The sequence below is a fragment of the Onychostoma macrolepis genome, chromosome 14, assembly GCF_012432095.1.
Source record: "Onychostoma macrolepis isolate SWU-2019 chromosome 14, ASM1243209v1, whole genome shotgun sequence".
In the NCBI taxonomy this organism is placed as follows: Eukaryota; Metazoa; Chordata; class Actinopteri; order Cypriniformes; family Cyprinidae; genus Onychostoma; species Onychostoma macrolepis.
Window position 1 is genome coordinate 20,172,496 of NC_081168.1, and position 22,768 is coordinate 20,195,263.

Here is a 22,768-nt window from a genome sequence, read left to right on the forward strand (position 1 = left end):
CACCCTTGTGTCATTTTGTCAGGTTTGGGTTTTCACTCTCTATATTCAGTAAGCAGGGTTATAACAGCCAAAGTTTTAAAACAGGATGTGGGAGATAATGTGCTCTACTTCCTGTACTGCTGCAAAACACAGGAAATTAGAGATCGCCCTGCTGTAGTACCGCTTACAGCCACCAGATGGAGCCACTGTATCGGTTCGGTGCTCTTGGGTTTGTTTTGAAGGGATTTTGAGGCAGCGTCACCTCTTTGGCTCTGCAGGAAGTGAGGTTTATAAATATATAGATTTTTTTTTTTTTTTTTTGCTGGACACCCCAATCTTGCATGTTTACTAAGAGGTTCTTTGGGTTTTTTTTTTTTTTTTCGTTTTTTTTGTTTTATATTTATAGTCAGTTCTAAAGTAGGCTATATATACCCACGAACTGTTATTTAGTGGGTTTATATCGATATGTTTTATATTTTGCTGTTTTATGTATTTTATACAGTGTAGAGGTGTTTTCGCAAAAAAATTGTCTATTGTCAATGTATTGATGTATGAAGCGCATTTTACACAGAAGTTACTTTCAAACCAAGCAGCTTTCTGTTGGTCAGCATGTGAACAGCTTAAACACGTCGTGAAATCTTCGTTGTCTTTTCTGCATTGTTTTTTTTTTTTTTGGCCTCACGCAAATCCTGAACATATGGATTCCTTAAATCCACAGATAAAACTTACTTAAGAATCCGCACGATCTGGAATTTTGTGCGAGTAAAAAATCCCCGGATTTCGCACCGGATTCAAGGTTGTTAAACTTTTAACATGCATATTCAAAATATTTACCAATATATTTATTAAAGCTGACTGGTTTCATTAAGCAATGTTTCACTATTGGTAAAGGGCCTTCTTTACTCATCCACACGAAGCCAGAGCTTTCATTATTCGATCTTTGTTTTTTTGTTTGTTCTAAAAAGAAATTCCGTAAACACGGCGTCATCTCAAGAAATATCTGTGTACACAAGAAACCACTGAAACCGACTCAAAACGATGTAGTATACATGCCAGACCAGTATGTGGCGCTGTAATTCTGCCACAGAGAGACATTCAATAAAAACGGATAAGACTTGGAGCACGTGCATAAACCTTGCGAGGCTTGGGGTGATGACATCGTTTCATGTGTGGATTGGCTGTACACACAAAACCACAAGGGTGTCGTTTTCAGATTTATCCACTCTGGGACCCGGTTTAAAAAGAATAGCGGTTTCAGGCTCCCAAAACGCTGGATCCGTCCAGACTAAATGCCGATGCGATACAAAATGTTTTACGTATGCGGCTAAACGCATCTCCATGTGTAGGGGCCTGAAAAATCTAGCAAAAGTTTTGTTAATGTGGCCAGGACTTAAAGGGATAGTTCACCCAAAACTGAAAATCCTGTCATTAATTACACACCCTCATGTCGTTACAAACCCGTAAGACCCGTGTTCATCTTCAGAACACAAATTAAGGGTTAGAGAGCTTCATGAACTTTCTGACCCAAAAACTTAGTAAGAACATTGTTAAAATAGTCCATGTGACATCTGTGGTTCACATGTAATTTACTGTAATTTTACAAAGCTACGATAATGCTTTTTGTGTTCAAAGAAAACAAAATTAACTTTATTCAACAATTTCTTCTCTTCTGGTCAGTCTCCACCAGCATTCATGAGAGCACCATGCCGCATGCGTGTTCATTCCTCTGCTTGTAAACAAGGTGCAGCCTATGTGTGTTCTACGTCAGCCGGACCGAGAACAAAGGTCTTACGGGTTGGGAACACGACATGAGGGTTTGTAATTAATGGCAGAATTTTCATTTTTGGGTGAACTATCCCTTTATGTGTGTTTTTGACTGACTATTTTTCAATCTTTTTTTTCTATGAAAACATGCTCTAGATGGATTTGTTTGGCTGTAGCACTTGTGTCTTTTGCAGTGTTTTGTGCATGATTCAGCATTATAAAAACGTAATGCTAAAGTTAGGGGCTATTCACAGAAAGCGTTTTTCCATTTCAGTGCTCTACTACTATTAAGTGTTTTTCTATGAAAACATGTTAGAAGGATGTTTTTGACCACTGTATCTCGCGCATGACACGGTGTTCTAAAAATGCAGCACTCAACTTTTCGACCTTTAAAAAATCTTGAGACCTTTTTCTTCCATTCTACTTGCTGTATTGCAGTTTTCAAAGCAAAAACGCATTCTAAGTGAATAGCCCCTTAGAACTTCAGCTTAAAAATAAATAAATATATAAATACACAAATGCGTTTTGTGTGATTGGTCCCTAGATACTAATATTAATGTATTTATATGCACACCAAGTAAAAAAATATATATGTTTCAGCACAGTGGTCCTAAAGTACTGAAATGAGGTTGATACGGTGTTCTAAGTTGTTGATAGCATGTTGTGGGTGGTTGCTAGGGTGTTGCTAGGTGGTCAAAACAGCCTTTAAGTCTTAAATTTTGACACAGGGCCGTATTACAGAAACATGTTACCATTATTAAGGATGGCATCAGTGAGATATGTTTTTGCTGAATTCAGGTGCCTATTTCAATGTAAATCTACAAAATTTTCACCATTTTATCATCTGCTAGGTGAGAATTGCATGTCTAATTGCTTAGAAAAATACCAGCAATAACTCTCCTGCAATAAGAACTCAATTTTGGCTATAATTCATCTCTGAAGCACAATTGGCAAGGGACGAGTAAAGTCTCTAAACAAATCTCTAAAAAAGAAATTGCTTGTGAAATAGAGACCAATAACAAGACTATTAACAGTCTGTAGGTTATTTCTTGTCTAATAAATCTTTCTGAAATAGTATGTGGATATTTGGGGGAGATATCAGTCATTGAAGAACAGGAAGCTCTAACAACATGGTGCCCAAAACCACAGGTAACTCACAGGAGTGAGAAACAGAAAGAGCAGAAGAAATAAGGAAAGTATCTCATGGGGGAACGAGTCTACTGCATTTCTGCGTTCGAGAAGCAGGCCGACGGCATTCCTCAGCGTCTGAGAAAACCGGACGTTTGCTCCATCTCTTTCTCTTTTTTTTCCCCTCTTCTTTCTCCCTCGGTCTCCATGCCGTCGTCTTTCAAGTGGGTTTTATCCCCTCCTGTGGAGCGGGTCATGTGTCTGGCTGCCAGAGAGAACCATGTGACGTTAATCCAACGTCCTCATCCACCCCCCTCTTCCCACTCACCACCACACAATCCCCCCCAGCTCAGTGAGGAGGGGGGCTGAGGTCTCAAAGTTATCTGGGAATTATGTGGCCACAAGGATAGGCAAGTGTTTGTTTATTTATTTGCCCATTTTAATGATCTATCATGTGGCTTCGTTTGGAGATGATCTGTTATCTGTCCCATAGCAGGACGTCTCGTCGTGCTCCAGTGATATACCAGCTCAATACTACAGGAACGTCCTCCAGGGTGAACTCAGGGTATGATGCAATTCAGGATCCAAAGGTCTGATCAATGAGCTCACAAACAAACCTGGCTCAAGTCAAGCATCCTGGAATAGTTCTCTGAATAGTCCACTTACATCCTGATTGGTACTAAATGCTAAAGAAAAACAATTATATTGATGTTTGTCTTTATTTATAAAAGATATTATTATAAATATATAATAGTTTATCATTTGTTCATTTATGTATAGCCTATTATATATTTAAATATAAATTAAATAAATAAATTAAGATATAAGAAAAATGATTAGATTTATGCAACAATATTTATATTTAAATATATAATAGGCTATATATAAATAAACAAATTATAAACTATATATATATATATATATATATATATATATATATATAATATATAGATTTTTTATTTTTTTATTATATAATATTATATTTGTAAATGATTATAAATTATAATGTATTATATTATATAAAACATTTGAGGTACTTTCAAGTGCCTTGTATATTTGATATGTGAATATGCTAATCATATACCGTGGTATAAATCAAATTACCAAAGTACCATGTTTTTGGACATAATTAGGCTATGTTGTAATAACATGGTATTCACTGAAATACTACTGAGTGCCATTCCTTACAAAAAGTACTGTGGCTGTACCATGGTACAGTTGTGGTATGAGTTCCAAGAGTTGTATTATACTTCCAAGAATACAATGGTATTACCGTGGTGAATGTCCAAAAACATGGTAGTACCATGGTACTGTTTTGTAGGTGCTTTAAACGCTATTGTATTTTAATATAGTAATCAGATAGTAAGGTATATGATACCATGTTTTAGGAAACTACCGTGGTATTTCTTAAAAGTATTTAAATGGTATACAGATACAAGCATACATTTGAGCACAACCATGTATGTGTCCAAAAAATGTTAGTAGCATCACCGTGGTACTTTTTAGTATATTTTTGTGATGTAAATACCATGGAAGCTATATGAATATGGTAATCAGTGTATATTTGATAAGTCCCGTATCACGATATTTTTGGACACACACAACTACGATGGTAGGCCTATTTCTGAAGTGCCTTGGAGAGACATGTAGCCTAAATACCATGGGATATTAATCTGTGTTCATACAGTAGGCTACTACCATGGTATAAACACAACGTCTCGTATGTGAAAACGTAATCCCATAGGTTTAGAATAGAGTTTAGGCTTTTGTGAATACAGATAAATGGGGGGGGAAAAAAACATGATGGGAAGTTAAGCTGTAAAGTAGTGTCACTTTACTCAAGCCTAAACTTTCCCGTTAATGCAATTGTGGAGGACTGTAACACGCAGCCCCCTCAAACCCGCAGCCAGCAGCAGCGCCGCGCTGATCGATCCGCATTGATCGTCCCTGACGAGCTGCTCCACTTTCCAGCCAATGCACGCTCGCCCGTCTGCGACTGGGAAGAAGCCCGAAACGGAGGAAAATTTCTGCCGCCCTGGCGGTGTCACTTCCCCACACTTCAGCTGGCCGCCTGCCAGACACACAGGACGCTCACAAGAGGTGGAGTGGACTCCAAGCGACGAGGAGGAGCGTCTGCGAGCGACTGGACTGACGGACAAATGGACCCACAGCACAACGGCTCCTCGGTCACAGACAAAGTCATCAAACACAGAGAAACACGACGACTGTGGTAACGAGTCCAGTCCCTTTGATTTCCTCACAAAGATTAATGGCTTTTTATATGCTGACTGTTAGAGAAATTAAAATTAATGCATTTTTAGGGGTAATTTATGGGTACTCATATTAAATAGCCTACATTAATCAATAAACTTAATTAATGTTAATTAGGCTATTACTAATTCAAATAATTTAAAATTATAATTAATTAGGTTAATATAAACAATTTGGGTAGCTACTCCTATTAAATACATTATAAGTTGCTTTGATATTTATTAATGATAAAATAGTTAATAAAAAGTGAATATTAATTTAGGCCTAATAGGCTAAAAATAAAAGTAAAATAAACAATGATATACAACTAATACAATGCGTTGATTTAAAAAATACATTTATAATATTAATAAAAGATTACTAAAAACGAATGTATGTTAATTTAATAATTAATGCATCTATTATAATTATTATGATTATTATTATTAATAATATGGATTAAATATTAATTTGATATCAAATATGCTACAAACAATAGCAAATTGTTTGTACACAAAAAATAATAGCTAATTGTTGTAGCCTATAATTATTATTATTGCTATTATTATTATTATTTTCATGAACGTGCGATCCTTATTTACAATTTACATTTTATTCTCATTAACAGAGCAGCCAACAGGGTTATATTTCAGATGAGTGAATGGTTACTTGGGAGCCGTGTTTTGCATATTAAAATATCAATCATCCCCAAGTTCCTGGAAAGCGTGAATGTGCAAAAGTTCTGATATAATACATCAATCCCGAGCGCAGCCAACAGCCATTAAGAATGGAGTCAACAATGGGCTGAGTGTCCAGCCCTCTCAAAACTATACTTCATTCATTATTTCGCTCTCATATGCACAGAGAGACAGACAGCCTCACCGCAGAATGCCCTCGCGCTCATCCACACCTCTTTAAGGTTCATTTATTTTTTTCCCCGACGGAAAGTCCACTTCGGTTTTTGTGTGAAGCTCCAAAAATCTATGAAATGTGTTTGCATGTTCTTCTCCGGGCGCGAGGATGTGGAGGTGGGATAGAGAGACGCGAGAGGCTGGAGGAGCGCACGCGCTCGCTCTCGGACAAAGTGCGTTCTGCGTGTATCTGCCGGTGTTTGGTCTTTATTGAAGGAAACAGCGAGAAGAATTCAGTTCGGGTGAGCATTTGCTTTCGTTTGGCTCTTTTACCTTTTATTCTCTCTCTCTCTTTTATATAAATCTCCGCAGCGCGTGAGAGCACCGGACCGCTCGGACAGTCGGAACGCTCCCCTCGGCTCACGAGCGGCGCGAATGAAAAGACGCCTGTGTTTGCAAATATGCAGATACCCTATGTTTATCAAAGGGAGGGGAATGAGACTTTGTTGAGGACTGTTCAAAGTTACAATGACATCCAGCCAAGACGAATAAGTTGGCAGTGAAATAACAAGGGAATGTGCTTAACCAACGCGACGTGTTGGCGCATACCGCGCGCTGTCACCATAGACACATCGGTCGAGATGAGACAAAAGGGATTTTGTTTTACTTTCTAAATGATCGGCGTTACATCTGATTGACAATTTGCCCATATGCATGAGATGCACTGGTGCAACTTTGCCACGCGTAACCAAATAGGCGCACGCAATAGTTGCATTTACGGGTAGCCTGTTTGTTTGTTGTTTTGCTGTACCGTGGTCACCGTAAACATACTATTTTGACATTTTCTGTTTTTATTGGTTGTCTGGATTAAAATATGAGGGATTTACCGAGCGGGAATGTCTGAATTATTCAGAATTCCTCTTGGAGAGAGGTAAGTATGAATGCAAGTTATATGTGCTGTTTATTATTAATCCATTATGAGTTACATGCAAACTTTTTATATGTGGTGCGCATTTGCATTCTAATTCTTTAAATAATCTAACCTGGATATATGCAGTTAATCCAGGTCTGTGATTGGGATTGATCTGGGAAGGGTTTAATTGAGGTGATTGTTTGACAGAACATGTAGGTCTTGATAAGCAGGTCATCTTGTTTAGCCACAGTTGGGCTATTTGTGCAGGTTTGGCTATTGTTCCCTGGTGATGTCCAGATCTCTCTACGTCGTGCTATTGTCCCTCTGGCTCGCTGCAATACTGGACACAGCAATTTCCCTGTGCATGTGAGCCTCGTATGTTTGACATGCATTTGACATTAGGCAATTGCTGAACGGGCATTTTAACTGTTGCTAGGAACTTATTTATCTGTAAGCCGGGTCAATTATTTACTGAAACCCTCAGTAGATGCAGCTTTTGTCCTATTTTACCTGCAGATGAGGGCTACCTGTCTCCAGTAAGTTTTTATTCCCATCATGACTCCTTGATGTGGATGTGATGTAATCGTAATTGATATGGTTATGTGTTTTGCTAACGGATAGAGTGCTCTGTAAAAATGTTTTGGCAGGTAACTTACAGTAAAAGTGTTCCTCATATGGTTTTAATCAGGTCAGATATATTATTTAATATGACCGAATCAATCTTTAGACAGTAGGATTCACCAATTAAAGGATTTTTTTTTTTTTTTTTTTTAAGATTAGCAAGAAATAGTCTAAAGGAATGATAAGGGATAGTTATCACTATGTTGAATATATTTATTTTTGAATAGACACAAGTTTATAGTCTTTATTACAAAAAAAAAAAAAAAAAAACAAGGGTGGGGGGCTAAGTTTCCTCTGTTGTTAGCTGATATTATGAGGTTGACCTATTGTGACAGCATGCTCCTGTAGTGGGGCATGTTGTCACACTATGGGGTAAGTTGTCACAATGGATTCTGCCATTAAATAACAAAAGCCACACAGCAAAACAGTTATGAATCCAAAATTAATGAAACATCAAAATGGAAATGTACAATGGTATTAAACCATTGTTTAGCCAACATTACTGTAAGTTATACCATTTAAAACATGTGACCCCAACTCATTTTTTATGAAAAATACTCATTTTGAACTAGATATTTGAAACCAACATTTAACACCTTATAGTCACTGAGAAAACTAGCCCCACTCTTCCTTACATTTATTTATTTATTTATTTATTTATTCATTCATTCATGCATGTTTGTATGTATGAATGAATGGCCAGTTACCTCATCTTCATGGGCAGTCACTCACAACCTAAACAATTTTTTTCCCTCTAATTATTACCAATAGCATGATTTACTGAGGCTTGGCAGTTAATTGAAATGTTAAGTCGTTGACGAGCGTGTATACGTGCGTCAGTGCGGCTGAGCTTGCACCTAGACATCCTGATTTCACTGTCGGCTCACCCCAGGGGCTTTGCGCTTGAGCTCACGATTCCGGTTTCGTGATAGAACAGACCGCCTGTGGACCCTGATAGACGTCTCACACTGAAGGGGAATTGCTGTCACAAGGAACGGGCTTTTGCACGTAAAGGTTATGAAATATAACAATTTAACAGACTCAAACCGTCCAATTCAAAATCCACACAAAATCTTTTCTTTTTTTGTCATGAGCTTCACAGTCAGTTTCAGTTCCTTGGAAGAACACCGAACAAAGTGTAATTGTCACTAAATCAGATATCTAGGACAGATATTATGTATGAAACATAAATGTTGGCTAAGGAATCAAAATGGGTCAGATGAGGCCACAGCGAACAGTAGATTATATGTCACCATGAATTTGTGCCCATTTCAGCAGGGCAAAACAATTAACAAATAAAATTGGGTATGTTTATAGGTATGATTATTACGGAAGAATTAGATTCGTTAAAATGGTTTTTAGCAGTTAAGGATGAAGTGAGATGCTGTGCCGTGAGGAATCACACAGATAATTCATTTTGCGGTTGACGGGTGAGGCCGACGTGACAGGTTCTCCATGCTCTTTAGGTTTGGATATACACTACTGATGAAAAGTTTGGAATAATTTTTGGTAACACTTTATTTTAAGGTGTCCTTGTTACACGTTACATGTACTTACTATTATAATAACAATAAATTATGCATAATTACATGTAAGTAACCCTCAATCAAACCCTAATCCTAACCCTAATCATATAGTAAGTACACGTAGTTAATTAATATTACTCAGTACTTAAACGTATAAATAGTTGAACAAAGACACCTTAAAATAAAGTGTAACCTAATTAAATTTTTTTAAAGAAGTCTCCTATGCTCACCAAAGCTGAATTTATTTGATCAAAAAAAAGTAATATTAAGAAATATTACAATTCATAAGAACTGTTTTCTATTTTAGTATATTTTAAAATGCAATTTATTCTGTGATAGCAAAGCTGAATTTTCAGCATCATTACTCCAGTCTTCAGTGTCACATGATCCTTCAGAAATCTTTCTAATATGGTGATTTGATAATCAAAAAATATTTCCTATTATTATTTGCATTACAGAAACCAATAACATTTTAAAATATATTAAAATAGAAAACAGTTCTTTTAAATTGTATAACAATATTAAGTGTTTTTATTGCTCTATTTTGATCAAATAAATGCAGCCTTGGTGAGCATAAGAAAAATCTGAATTATTCCTCTCTGCATGTACCATACATTTATTCAAACCACTCTGACTTTAACCTCTCTGTGCATTATCTTCCCTTTCCAGGATTCTCAGGCCTTAGTGAACGGATCCGTGAGATGTTCTTGAGGCTCGACTAGTGTGAACCGCTGCTCCAGTGGTCTGCTTCTCCAGCTGTGCACGCGTCAATCTCATCTTGGCTTCGGTCTTTCGTAGGAACGTTGCAACTCTATCCCCTGTTCATCCTAAGCTCCCTCATCTCCCTCTCCCTCCCCCTCACGCCGTGGCCCATGTCTGCCAGCGGAGGGTCCATGGAGGGAAGTCGAGCCGTTGAGGATGAGGAGGCGCAGGACAGCTGCTGCGGGGACGAAGACTCATCCCCGGTGGTGGAACGGAGAAACCGCAGCGGTATCATCAGCGCTCCGCTCAGCAAAAGCCTGAAGCGCTCGAGAGCTCTCTCACAGTACATCGCGACCTGTTCGGCCGCCGCTGTGGCCAGTGTCGCGAATGCTAACAGACTTGCCCAGAGCTCAATGGTGGCGGCGGGCGTCAAAGCTCACACTACCGCCAGCCAGCACAGGTCACAAGTGGGGTACGCCAAATTGGATCGGGGCGCATTAGTGTCCGGCCTTCTGGACTCTCCTAGCGGCCTGCATCTCGCCCAGGCCGCCGAGCTCCTGCGACGGGCGGGGATGCTGCTTCCTGTCAGCGACCCGTCCAATGTCAGTGTGGGCGGGGACATGGAGACGGTCTCAGCTTCTGATTCGCTGGGCAGTGTGATGGACTTCCCATTGCTTGGCAACAGCGGAGTGGGCGGGAGTTTTCCGTATCACCCGGGGCTGTTCATAATGACGCCGGCGGGAGTGTTCCTTGCCGACGGGGCGCTCTCTCACGTGACGGGCGCGTCGGAACACCAGCAGACGCAGAGCGAGATTTCATCGGCCATCAGTGCCAACGGGAAGAAAAAGCGGAAGAGATGCGGCCTGTGTCCACCTTGCCGGCGCAGGATTAACTGCGAACAGTGCAGCAGCTGCCGCAACCGCAAAACTGGCCATCAGATCTGCAAGTTCCGCAAGTGCGAAGAGCTCAAAAAGAAACCTGCTGGCGGGCTGGAGGTAAGATGGTGAGCAATGCACAGTAAATTCATAAATATTATCACTGAATGCTAGCCGGATTCAAGATAGCATCATCTGCATGGGCATCACAGCATAATGCTTGAGCTAAATCAGTAGGCCACACTTCTGATATGTTGCGCTGTGATGCTCATGCAGGTGTTGCAAATTTGTGTAATTTCTTGATTCTCTTCCGTCATCTCCTTATCGTTTCCTGTTCGCTCTATTAATCCTGTGGATAAAAGCAGCAAAAGTTGAAAATAAAAGTTGTGAAATACAAGCTGAGCAAATTTCTGTGCAAGTAATTTGTGGAATCAGTTTTGTGTTAATGACTTATTTCAGTACAGTGCAGTCCTTTACGTAATGGATTAATGGAAAATTATGGATTTTACTATGGATTTAAAAAAAAAAGGATTTCACTATAGTTTAATGTGTTCTTTTAGTGCAGTTAAATTAAAAAATAAATAACACTATAAAACCATTAATGCTGTAAAATCATGACCTCTGACACATTTAAAATCTGTAAGAAAGTATTTTCTACATTCTGAGCAATTTACAAGACTGTTCCAATGTTTGAGGTCTTTTTAAAGAAATTAAAACTTTATTTAGCATGAATGCATTAAATTGATCAAAAGTGACAGTAAAGACTTAATTTTTAATAATTCACAAAAAATATTAAGCAGCACAATTGTGAACACTGATAGTAAAAAATGTTTCTTGAGCAGCAAATCAGCATATTAGAATGATTTCTGAAGAATCACATGACACTGAAGACTGGAGTAATGATGCTGAAAATTTTACTTTGCATCACAGGAATGAATTACGTTTTAAAGTAGAAAAAGAACAACAACAATAAATTGTAAAGTTCTTTTAAATTGTAATAATATTTCTCAATATTGCTATTTTTACTGTATGTTTGTTTAAAAAAATTCAGACTTGGTAAGAATAAGAATAAAGACTTTATTTAAAAAGTAAAATAAAAACTAAAAACATTATGATCTCAAACTTTTTTGTCTCACTAAAAAACTGGCGACCAAACAGGTCCATCTCACGCTTGGGCATATAGAGCAATTTTTCAGCATATTTTATGATTCATTTAGTTAATTAATCTGTGTATTTCGTAAATAATTTGATTAGAATGTTTAATCGATTGACAAACCCTAGTTTTTACAAACAGTCTACATAGAAATTAATGCTGCTTGTTTCATAAATGTTAGCATATGAACATTACTCATCCTGACAAATGGCAAGCTGAATGTAGTTTCCCATCTCCAAGGCAGCGTAACTTGAGATGTTTCTGCCTTGTTTACAGGCAGGTTCAGGTGTGGGAAAATTAGCTCTTGAGTCTGTGCTGATGTAAGCTAGTTAGGATCTAACTTTGTGAGAATGGTGTCATGGTAAGATTGGTCTAGTTGGTTGCTTATTTTTTTCTTGCAAGGAAAATGTTAAGGCATCATGATGTTCCACAGGTAAGGTTCCCCTTCACTGTCCACTATGATGAGATGATTCAGAGTTTCAGCTATCACATTTAATGAATTTGAATGAATGTGATGAATATAAAATGTTGAAATAACACCATGTTCCAACCAGGCACAATGCACAAGCTTCCAGCATTAAGTGTTCTGTCTTTACTCAAAGTACTGAATGTGGGACTTTGGACCAATGAAATTTCACTGTGGGCGGGGCTTCACAACACATCAAGACAATAGAATAGGGCTCTTTCAAGTCATGTCAGAAAGATTGTATTTACGAACTCAACGAACATGAACGCCACCACAAAGTCATAATTACAACTGGGAAACCGAGAATTGGGGTGTGTCAGTGAGATAGCATGTCTGACGCAATGGATGCAGCATCTTTATTAATGGTAAATTCGTTCAAATGAATGTAATTATTATTGTTTTATTAACAGTAAACCTAATTGCATATACAAAATCCCATATTATTGCCGAAAAAATCAGTGTGTATTCATTTTGTAGATGTAGAGTTAAAAATTGTTTTATATAACTTTGTAATTATTTTAATTTTAAACTAATTTATATATATATATATATATATATATATATATATATATATATATATATATTTTAGACATGTTTAGATATCTTTAGTCCAAGACTAAGTAAAAACAAGACTCTTGATATATCTATATATATATATATATATATATATATATATATATATATATATATATATATATATATATATATATATATATATATATATATATATATAAATAAATAATTTTAATACATTTTAATATAATTTTATAAATAACAAAACAAACAAACAAACAAGGACTTGAACACACCAATACCATTTATAAAGCTGACTTTGGAAATAGCATACTAGCACACCACTCATTTATTACATATCTTCTATTTCTATTCATTACATATCATGTATATGTTTGAAATGGAAAACTAGCATACTATTTACTGAAAAGTGTGTGCTGAAACCTGTAGTCATTATTCCACAATAAACAGTTCAAACAGTAGTAAGCTAAACAGTTGTCACATGACCTCATCACATTGCATATGACTGGAAATAAAATGGTAATTTTGACTTTTTAATTAAATTTATGATAAAGTTTAAAAAAAATCTTCCTTCACACTTGAAATAGAAGGTCAAGTGCATTGCATTGTGGGATACAGTACTCTTTACTGTGTAGTTTTGTAGGAAACTATACATAGTGTTTATAGTTTACATAATATATACTAAATGGCCCCCCCGCAAGAGAAATCTCATTGGCTCAAAATCCTGCTCCGTATATCTGTATGCTAAATATTAAATAGGTTCTGATATTGTTGCATGTGACCATGTTTTTACTTAATGCTGGAAACTTGTTTGACTCGGGCACAGTTAATTAAAATAATTTGTGAATGTACACATGGGGCCTTTCATACATGATGTGTGACTGTTTGTTTTTTTTGCAGCATGGCGGTTTTTATTTGCGCATATGAGTTTGTTTTCATGCATGTTCACATACACGTATGTGCATGTGTGCATCTCTGTGTGCGTGTGGCAGCCTCATACGGTCCATCTGGCCTTTGCGTCTGTCATCTGGAGCGCCAGGTGTCAATGTGTCCCAGAACCCCTCTCTTTCTCGTCCTCCAGAGGCCCTGAACCGCCTGTGTGTGTCTGTTTGTGTGTAGAGCGTTGCAGGAAGAGGTAAACACAGCCCCGGTGAAAGTCATTATGAACTGCGTGTGTGAGAGAGGGGTTGTGTTTACGTGTGTGTACTGACCACTGACCAGCCCGGTTTCTTTGAGAATTACAGCAGTGAGGAGGTAAAGATTGAGGTGTTGGTGTGCGCCAGAGCTTAGAGGGCTCAGTTTGTGTGTGTTTGTGTTTGTGTCTCTATGAAGTCTAAGGCCCAAAATACACGCATGCAAGCATGTGAATACAAATGTTTCTAGCTGTTTTCACACTTTGTATAATTTGTAATATATAATTTAAAACAAATATGTTGCCACAAGGGGCGCTATAGAGCATTAGCATAAATCTGTAGTGAATTTTGGCTACCAGGTCAACTACTGTCATGGCAGGCAACAGTTTCAACTCACTAAACAGTTTAATGTTAGTTAAACTGAACATATGTTTATGGATAGGTAATTTTTAAGTAATTTTACATTCACACAGCATATTTATTTTATTTTATTTTTCCAAAAACATGGGAATCAGGGTAGTGAAATAAAAAAGATGCATTTTTAAAGCTACACTGTGTAATTTTTTGTTGTTCAGATTTAACAAAATTCAAATAATGAGTAAGCACATCTTAAAACTATTTTGCCTGGCCCTAAATCACTATGATAAGCCTATGTTAATTTATATTTTAAGAGCCGTCGGGATGGATACTTTTGTCATCCTCCCGTGCTTATTTTTTATGTCATATCTGTAAATAAATAAGTTCAGGCTACAACTATATGCAGAGGAAGTAGCTTGAAGCTACAACAACTTTGAATCCCGAACCGAAATGAGTTTGCAAGCTGAAAGGCAAAGCGATAATATCCGTAATAAAACATGAATCAACATATATGAATAGCATCACATTTGCTGTGCACTTGGTTCACAAAACAATGTTTGTTGGTAACAATGCCACAATGTCTTTAAACCAGTTTCTACTTTGGTCTGTTTGCCTATACTTCTATATTGTTTGCCTATATTTTCATATTGGCAATATTTTTTGCCTGCATATGAGTATATAAGCCTATATTTTTCTCACACTGATAAGGCGATCATCTGTAACCATGAGCACAGTGGAGCGCCTAAACCCATCAGATTCATCCGTGCAGAGCTGAAGCACAACTCACATAATGACCAACACAATGTTCCTCTGTAAGTTAGTTGGTTTGTGCTTCAAAATTGCTGGAGGGCCAAAAGTTACATAGTGTAGCTTTAATTTCAGTGTCACATTTTAGAATGCTGTGTCATGCGCAAGCGCTTTGGGACAGTGCGCTTGTGATGCATTTGCATACTTGTGTAATGTATCCTTTTTGCCTAAAACCCTGTTCACATGCTCAGTGATTGTCCCTGCATGTTGCTAGTTTCTGTACTGGTTGGTCACTAGCTGGTGTTGAGTTCTTGTAGCTGTAACAGTAAACCATGGCACAAGCAACATCAAGGTCATGGGTTCGATTCCCAGGGAATGCATGAACTGATATCATGTGTGCCTTGAATCCAGGGAATGCATGAACTGACATCATGTGTGCCTTGAATGCAATGTAAATCGCGTTGGATAAAAGCATCTGCCTAGTTTATAAATGTAAATGCAGTTACCCTAATAACAAATATGAACATCACTACCATTAAGATGACATTACATGATGTCATTGAAACAAATTGCATATATTTCTGTGTGTGTGTGTGTGTGTGTGTGTGTGTGTGTGTGTTGTGTGCTTTTATTGACAGTAGGGTCGGTCTGGTTGAATAAGGCATAGAGGACTTATAGAGTTTAAAGAGCCATTATTGACAGGTCACAGTCAGTGGTGTGGGGGTCTATTGACTTCTTGATGCGTTTGCGTGTGTGTGTGTGTTTGGGATGGATAGATGTGTTTTCATATGTAGGGCCCTTTTATGTGTTTTGAGCCAGGTTAGGTGTGTGTGTTTTTTTTTTTTTTGTGCAAATCCCATTCAATTTCTGGCAATTGATCTTACCTTGCATGTCATTGCTTGCAACTTTTGTTGATGTGTGTGTACTGCATGATGACACATCTCACTGTGTCCATGTGGCAGCCAGTATCTCGGAAAGTCCCTGATATAGCTGGAAGCAGAAGGAGATTGAGTGGGCGGGGCCTCAGACATTGCCCGCCAGGCCCCACCTCTTCCTCTTGTAGAGGAATCTCAGTCTCACAGCCGGACGGCTAAAAGTATTTTAGGAACAGCGTGTGTGTCGGTGTCTGTGTGAGAGAGCCAAAGACAGGCCGGCACACAATATATCAACATATATCACTACCTGCTTACATTTGCATTGAAAAACATTTAAAAATACTACCAAGACCTTAGCACTGCATAGCAACACCCTAGCAACCACCAATAACACCTTAGCATTGCGGCGATGAATTCTGCATTTTATCTACTGTATGTTCATTAAAGACAGACTTATATTTCGACCATTTAAAAAAAAAAAAAAATTGGTCATTGGTCTAATTGATAAATGGCAACATTTAGTGGATCTCTTTAGAAAAAAACACCAAAAAAGTAGGTATTCATATAACAATAATAATAATAATAATAATTTGTTACTGTTGTCAAAAAATCTGACAATAACAATGTAATTGCATAAACAATAAAAAGTATTAATAATAACAATTACAATAGTAATAATAAAAGCATAGTGTACATTCTGAATATTTTATTAATAATAACTTTTATTATTTATAAATTATATATAATGTATATATTCAAAATACTTGTTTGTATTTTATTGCATAATAATAATTTTGTCCAAAATGAGAAATAAATAGAATTGCATTAAAAGAATAATAATAATAATAACAATAATAATAATAATTTATTATTATTATTGTTGTTGTTGTTGTTGCTTTGTATCATTGTTGTTGTTGTTATTATTATTATTAAAATTTCATAATAAATACTGTTTTTATTTTGTATTACAGTGGTAATTTAATTATTGTCAAAAATCTGAAATAAACAATAAATATGACTGCAGAAACAGCAACAAAAAGCAATTATTGTTATTATTATTTTAATATTCAGAATGCATATTTATATTTTATTTAAATAGTATAATAATTATTTAGTTATTGTGTTAAAAAGTGGAAATAAAACAGAAATCAGATCTGCTTATAGATTAAAATCAACTGTATCAGTCTCTGCCAGTTAAAAAAAAAAAAAAGGTCTGTGTTTAATGTTTATGGTGCCCTTGATCCTCTATTCTTACTGTCATTCTTCAGTATTGGTGTGTGTTTATGTGTTTTTGTGTGATGTAGAGACTGAGGATGATGGGTTAAAAAAATAACCTTCGAAATTAATCTGGTGAGTGTTTGTGTGAGTGTGCGAGTGTGTGTCTGTCCATGCACTCACGCTCTGTCTGATTGGCCATGTGCATGGGCCGACAGCCCATCTGTGTTGGCTTGTCTATGGGGTCGATGAGGGAAAAGGGGGTCTGGATGCGTGTGTGCGCGTGTACAAACGCCAAAGCCCTGTCAGAGAGTAATGAGAGAGTGGGAGAGTGTGTTTGGGAAACAGAGAGAGGGACTAGGTCATGTAAGGTGAAATCATTGCCTGTGCATGTTACTTCATGATGAAGGGAACACTCCCCTCCCTCTTTTTCTCCCTCGGTCCTTCGTTCTTTCGTTCTGGACGTCTTCCCAGGAAACGCTGCCGTTGTCTCCACTCTCCCAAAGTCCCACAGCCATAGACTACCCCTGCCCAGTCCCAAAGCAGGCTGGGAAAAAATCTGCCATTTGCACCACTGCGGTATTTCAGCCCTTTACGGTCTTAGCAAGTCTGGCTCCACAGAAAGAGAGGGATTTGAGACTGAAAAGGGAAAAGGTCTGGAGATGAGAGTTGAGAGTCCAGTTTAATGAGACATTTCCCATTTTCTTACTGCTCCATTGTTGGTGTTTATGTCGAATTATCAATGACTCACGCTGTTTTATTTTCCTTGTTTCCTTCCTCTTTCTTTCCTGTCTTTCCAAGAAGGTGATGCTGCCAACCGGAGCTCCTTTCCGATGGTTTCCATAGGGCAGCTGGACCCTCCCCCCATGACTTCCATCCCATAATGAAGGACTCCCAATGGACGGCGACACCACTCCCACTCGGAAAGATGTGGCGCTTGTAAACACTGGGTGCAAACAAACAAATAAAACAAATGAAGAACGGAATGAAAGCACTATTTGAGAATGAACATGTCCTGAACCAAAAATAAACAGTGAATGGCGGAATGTCATTCCGTTTTTCTTTTTTCCTGTGTTCCATTTTGGAACCATCTGAGTTCTACTTCGGAATCTTGCCCTTTATTGGATGCTCTGGAACTATTTGCCGCCAAATGGAAAACGGACAATCATTTTTATTTGTGTGTTTAGTGGTTTTGTTTGTCCATGTGTGGAGAAATGCCGTAATTTCGTTTAGAGAATGTAATCCCAAGGCTCTGTTTTAAAGCTTGTGATAATTAAGGAGCACTATTGTAATTTAGCACAGTGGTTCTTACTGACTGCCTCAATGTTACGATTGCCTTTTTATGTTAAGGTTTTTTTTTTTTTTTCTTTTTGGGTTTGTTTGTTTTTTGATTCGTCATTCAGTTTTCAAGTTGCTCAATATTTGATACGAAGATGACCATGAAAAACACTCTAATGTAGCATCCCTTACTACAAACATGCCTGAAAGGTCCTTTTGGGTTTGACATTCTGTTTGTTTGTTTTAAATGCTGTAGGCCTACTGGGATTGGAGGGAAGGCGAAGCTGATGGAACTACACTATGTAGACCAGCTCTGCATAGGACCCGCCTCCTTTTTCTTGTAGCCTCATGGGATTGGTCAGATGGAAGACATGGCCCTTAGCAGACCAGGACCTCCAAAATTCAGGAAATTATTGATGTGTAATGATAATATTTCTATGATTAGGATGTTTTATTGCTGAAATACACCAAGACCTGATCTCCAGTACTCCTTTAAGTCCTTTTCACATGGTTTGCGTCATTGAACATGTACAAATGTTGTTCTATGATGCTTAAAGTTCAAACTATTTCAACTTAAACTCCATTTATCATTTGAGTTTTCATAATATAGACAAGGATTACCAGACAATACCCCATTGTGACACCTTGAGCTGCATGACACATCTGTCTAGAGCATTATGAGAAAAGTTTCATAAACTCTTGTTCAACCAGCGATTTCCTTTCTGTTTTAAGCTCACAAACATGTTAGCACTTTCATTTTCATTGTGAATGGTTCTCTGGTTTCTTTCTACCCAGCAACCATGTAAACTCACCCTTCTGTAAGCTATCCGTAACGCGTTGCACATGAGCGTCAAAGCGCGTTATGCCTTTGTTGAGACACGCATTGGCGCTATTCATGTGAAAGGAGCTTAAGGGCATCCACATAACATGGACACCAAGATGGATAAGTGACTTTTTTTTAGCAGTAACTGTCATTTTGGTGTTTTTTTCCCCTCCTTCTTCATGCTTGAATCCTACTGAACAGGTTCGCCCCAATACTGATCTAGATTGAGTGAAATGCACAATACCAAAATGATTTAAAGTCAAAATCCAACAGCACGCTGTTCCCGTGCTGTATGGGGCCAAAATTATCGGTCTGCGTAAATGAATGCATGTATATGTGTCCAAAGCCAACCATTCTGAGGTCTTGGCAGTCCTCAATTTAATAAATCGAGGTGCAAACCAAACATTTCTATAGTCGTTGTTGAAATATGTCAATTCTATAGCATGTTTGCATGGTGATGGCCACTTTAAATGAAGATTATCACTTGTCTTGAGCTTTAGTAATGATGCTCTTTGAAACATGCTTATTTGATATTTTAGTATGGTGGCCGAGAGATCTTAACGTGGTGCAAATAAAAAAAAAAAACACCTGCAAATTAAGAAAACAACAAATCAATTTTACAGCACATGCGCTGCAAATACTCACAACACAACCAAACAAAGAAAAGCGCTGCAAATAAAATTCTTTATTTGGTTGTGTTGTGAGCATTTGCAGCACCTGCTGTCAAATTGATGAAGATGTTTTCTTGATTTGCTGGTGCGTTTTCTATTGGCATGTGTTTTCTGAAGTTGCAGCGCGTTGAGCTCTCTTGGCCACCATATTTTGGTTTTATTTTGGGTTTGCGTTCACAAAGAAAGTCATGGACGGAGGAAGTCATGTGAGGTGAAATCAATGAGCACTCATAATTTTCCTCTGACTGAACCGTGCGCGAGTGTGAGAGTGAGTGAGTGTGTGTTTGTGTTGTGGGTGGGTTAAACCAGTGAACTGAGCGTGATATTTTTGTCCGTGGTGTAGGAGTGAATGAGAGTGTGAAAGCTTTTTTTTCTCTCTGCAGGCCGCGTCTGTCTGTCTCACTCCTCGTGGCCATCAATCCGATGAGAGCGAGCGAGCCAGAGGGCCGCATGGGGAGAGAGCAAACGCAGTGTGTGGGGGTTGCGTAGAGATGGGGCCGAGCGTGTTTTGTTCTCCTCCAGGTGCACGGCCATCAGAAATGATTTGAACGCCGCCCTGCCCCACATGCAACGTCGAATCTGTATATCCGAGCAAATCAGATTCGTTAGCATGCAATTTAGGGTGCGTGTGCACGTCTGAAATGATGGCCCACGATCACAGAGCGGTTGAGGGACGCTGCAAAGGCTCCTTCAGTCTTATCAACATCACCCAGACCCTTCTGTGCTCACGTCTGCAGCTCTGTCCAAAACACACACACACACACACACACACACACACACATTTGCAGCTAGGGCGCCTGCTCTGGCCTCTCACTCAAGCGACGGGGCGCGCGTAGAGAGAGAGCGCGGTAACCAGGGCGATGGTTGATAAGATATTCGCTCCCCCACGGTTCATTCGTTCCAGGGGAACAGGAGCACGGCGCTACTATGGTAACGGCAGAGCGAGATGTTGCGCTATAATTGGTGCAGTGCTGCGAGCAGCATAGCGGCACTTCCAGGTGCGCGTGTCAGCGCGCAGGAGCCACGATATTACACTCCCGCTGGGAGACGGCGGAAAAGCACAACGTGTCCGGCTCTCATCTCCTCTATCCTCCTCCTCCTACTCCCCTATATTGCTCTGTCCTCTTTATTTTAGTCACAAAATAATCGCAGCGGGCTTGTGATTGATTAAACTATATCCACAATTTTACCCCCTAGCCAAGTTATTGAGGACGGTCTTTTAAACGTAGCATAATGGGGAATAGTGTACCATTTTTAAATTCTCTTTTTTTTAATCATATCAATGAGTAAAATTAAAATTTTCTTTGAAATAAGCCTATTTATTCCATTTTAAACTTTTAAATTACTTAAATAGTTATTTTTATCCTAGGCCTCTTTTATGGTTAACTTTAGAGCCCAATTAAACTCTAGTGTATTTAAAAATTCTTCTATTTCTACTTTTTTTTTTTTCTCTAAATTGTTATACTTCTGGACATTAATGTATTCAATTGACCCTTTGCAAAAACCCGCCTTCTTTACTGTTGCTATGTTGCTATGTCCGACAAGCCATGCCGTTCTCACACTACAAACCATGTTCTCATGCAGTGAAAAATACATCATGGAGCAAAGAGGAAACTGACAACGTGCCCACAGACAAGACAGAGCAGGTTACTTTAGGTATGAAACAGAATCTCAAATTTGGTCCCTTTTTTTTTAATAAACTGAAACAATAAATAGCCTACAGTTTTGTGGCTCTTTAACGTGTCATGACAGATCGCTGTAGTGCCACAGTTCGAGCAGCATATGAACCGATCATCTCTTCCACTACTTGGGTAAAGTTGGTTTTATATTTGCACATTCACAACATTCAGACATTTTTCCGCGTTCAATAACTTTCTAATTATATGTGCAATAAGGTTATTTTTTTTGCAAATTCTAATCAGCAACATCATTGTAAACCATTTCACCAATCATTGTAATTACATTTTTTCCGCAATCGATCAAAATGGGCAAGTATTGTTTTAATGTCATATTTACTTGCGAATGTCCGCTGAACGTCCAATGTAGTGCAGTTAACAAAGTAATTGAATGCAATAGTCCGAATGTGCGAATATAAAACCAACTTTACCCAAGTTCTTCCACTATACTAGTTATAACATGAAATAATCTTGAATGAACATAAGAAGATACCTTGTTTCAACTGCGAAAAGTCAGTGCACACAATTTTTCAAGTTTTGGTCTACCGATCTCGTGTCTTCTTCTTTAGTTTAACTTGCAGGCATCAAAAGCACATGTCGCCACCTACAGTTCAGTTTAATATAGCCTACAATAATCTTCTACTTAATGCATTTTCACTAACCCTAAATCCATCAGGTCTAAGGTGTCAGTTAGCACTGTGTTCAGCCCCTCCTGCTTTTACTCCCCAGTCTGGTTTGTTTGTCGGACAAAAATGGCGGATTCGGTGTTATGATTGGTCAAATCGCCCGTAGGTCAAACCAGTGTTGTCTTTGTTCAAACTCCCTGTGAAGGGTCTATTGGAATTTTTTTTTAAAAACTAAAAAAAAAAATAAATAACCCACGCCCTGAAACATGACACTGAACAAAACGAACTGTGATTAGTTGTTTGACATGTCGGTCAAACGGCATCATGGGCGGGCCTTGGCCAATGAAAGCTGCCATCTATTCCAGACCTTCAGCCATCAGTCTGAAGGTCTGGCTACGTGAGACTATGGTAGCAGTACCATTTCAATGATACAGGCAGTGCATCTTCTTTATCAAAAATCTAAGATAGCGGTGTCAAACTCAGATCCTGGAGGGCTGTAGCCCTGCAGAGTTTTGTTCCATCCCTGCTCCAACACACAAACCATGTAGTTTTCAAATAAGCCTGAAGGACTTGATTAGCTGGATCAGGTGTGTTTAATTAGGGTT

At 38.3% G+C, this 22,768-nt stretch overlaps 1 protein-coding gene across 6 annotated transcripts; it reads left to right on the top strand.

The window, feature by feature from the left end:
• The first annotated feature begins 4,875 nt into the window (after positions 1 to 4,875).
• cxxc5b (CXXC finger protein 5b) lies at positions 4,876 to 19,607 on the top strand. Of its 6 annotated transcripts, none has more exons than XM_058796996.1 (3): positions 4,876 to 5,101; positions 9,702 to 10,729; positions 17,891 to 19,607. In XM_058796996.1, exons 2-3 carry the CDS (start codon positions 9,905 to 9,907, stop codon positions 17,933 to 17,935), a joined length of 870 nt encoding a protein of 289 aa, XP_058652979.1. In that variant the 5' UTR covers positions 4,876 to 5,101; positions 9,702 to 9,904; the 3' UTR covers positions 17,936 to 19,607. The 6 variants fall into 6 exon arrangements, with proteins under 6 accessions (XP_058652979.1, XP_058652985.1, XP_058652984.1 ...); XM_058797002.1 differs by lacking the exon at positions 4,876 to 5,101 and adding an exon at positions 5,986 to 6,274 and having other exon boundaries at positions 9,702 to 10,737; XM_058797001.1 differs by lacking the exon at positions 4,876 to 5,101 and adding an exon at positions 5,986 to 6,274 and having other exon boundaries at positions 9,702 to 10,737; positions 17,894 to 19,607.
• The last annotated feature ends 3,161 nt before the right edge of the window (positions 19,608 to 22,768 follow it).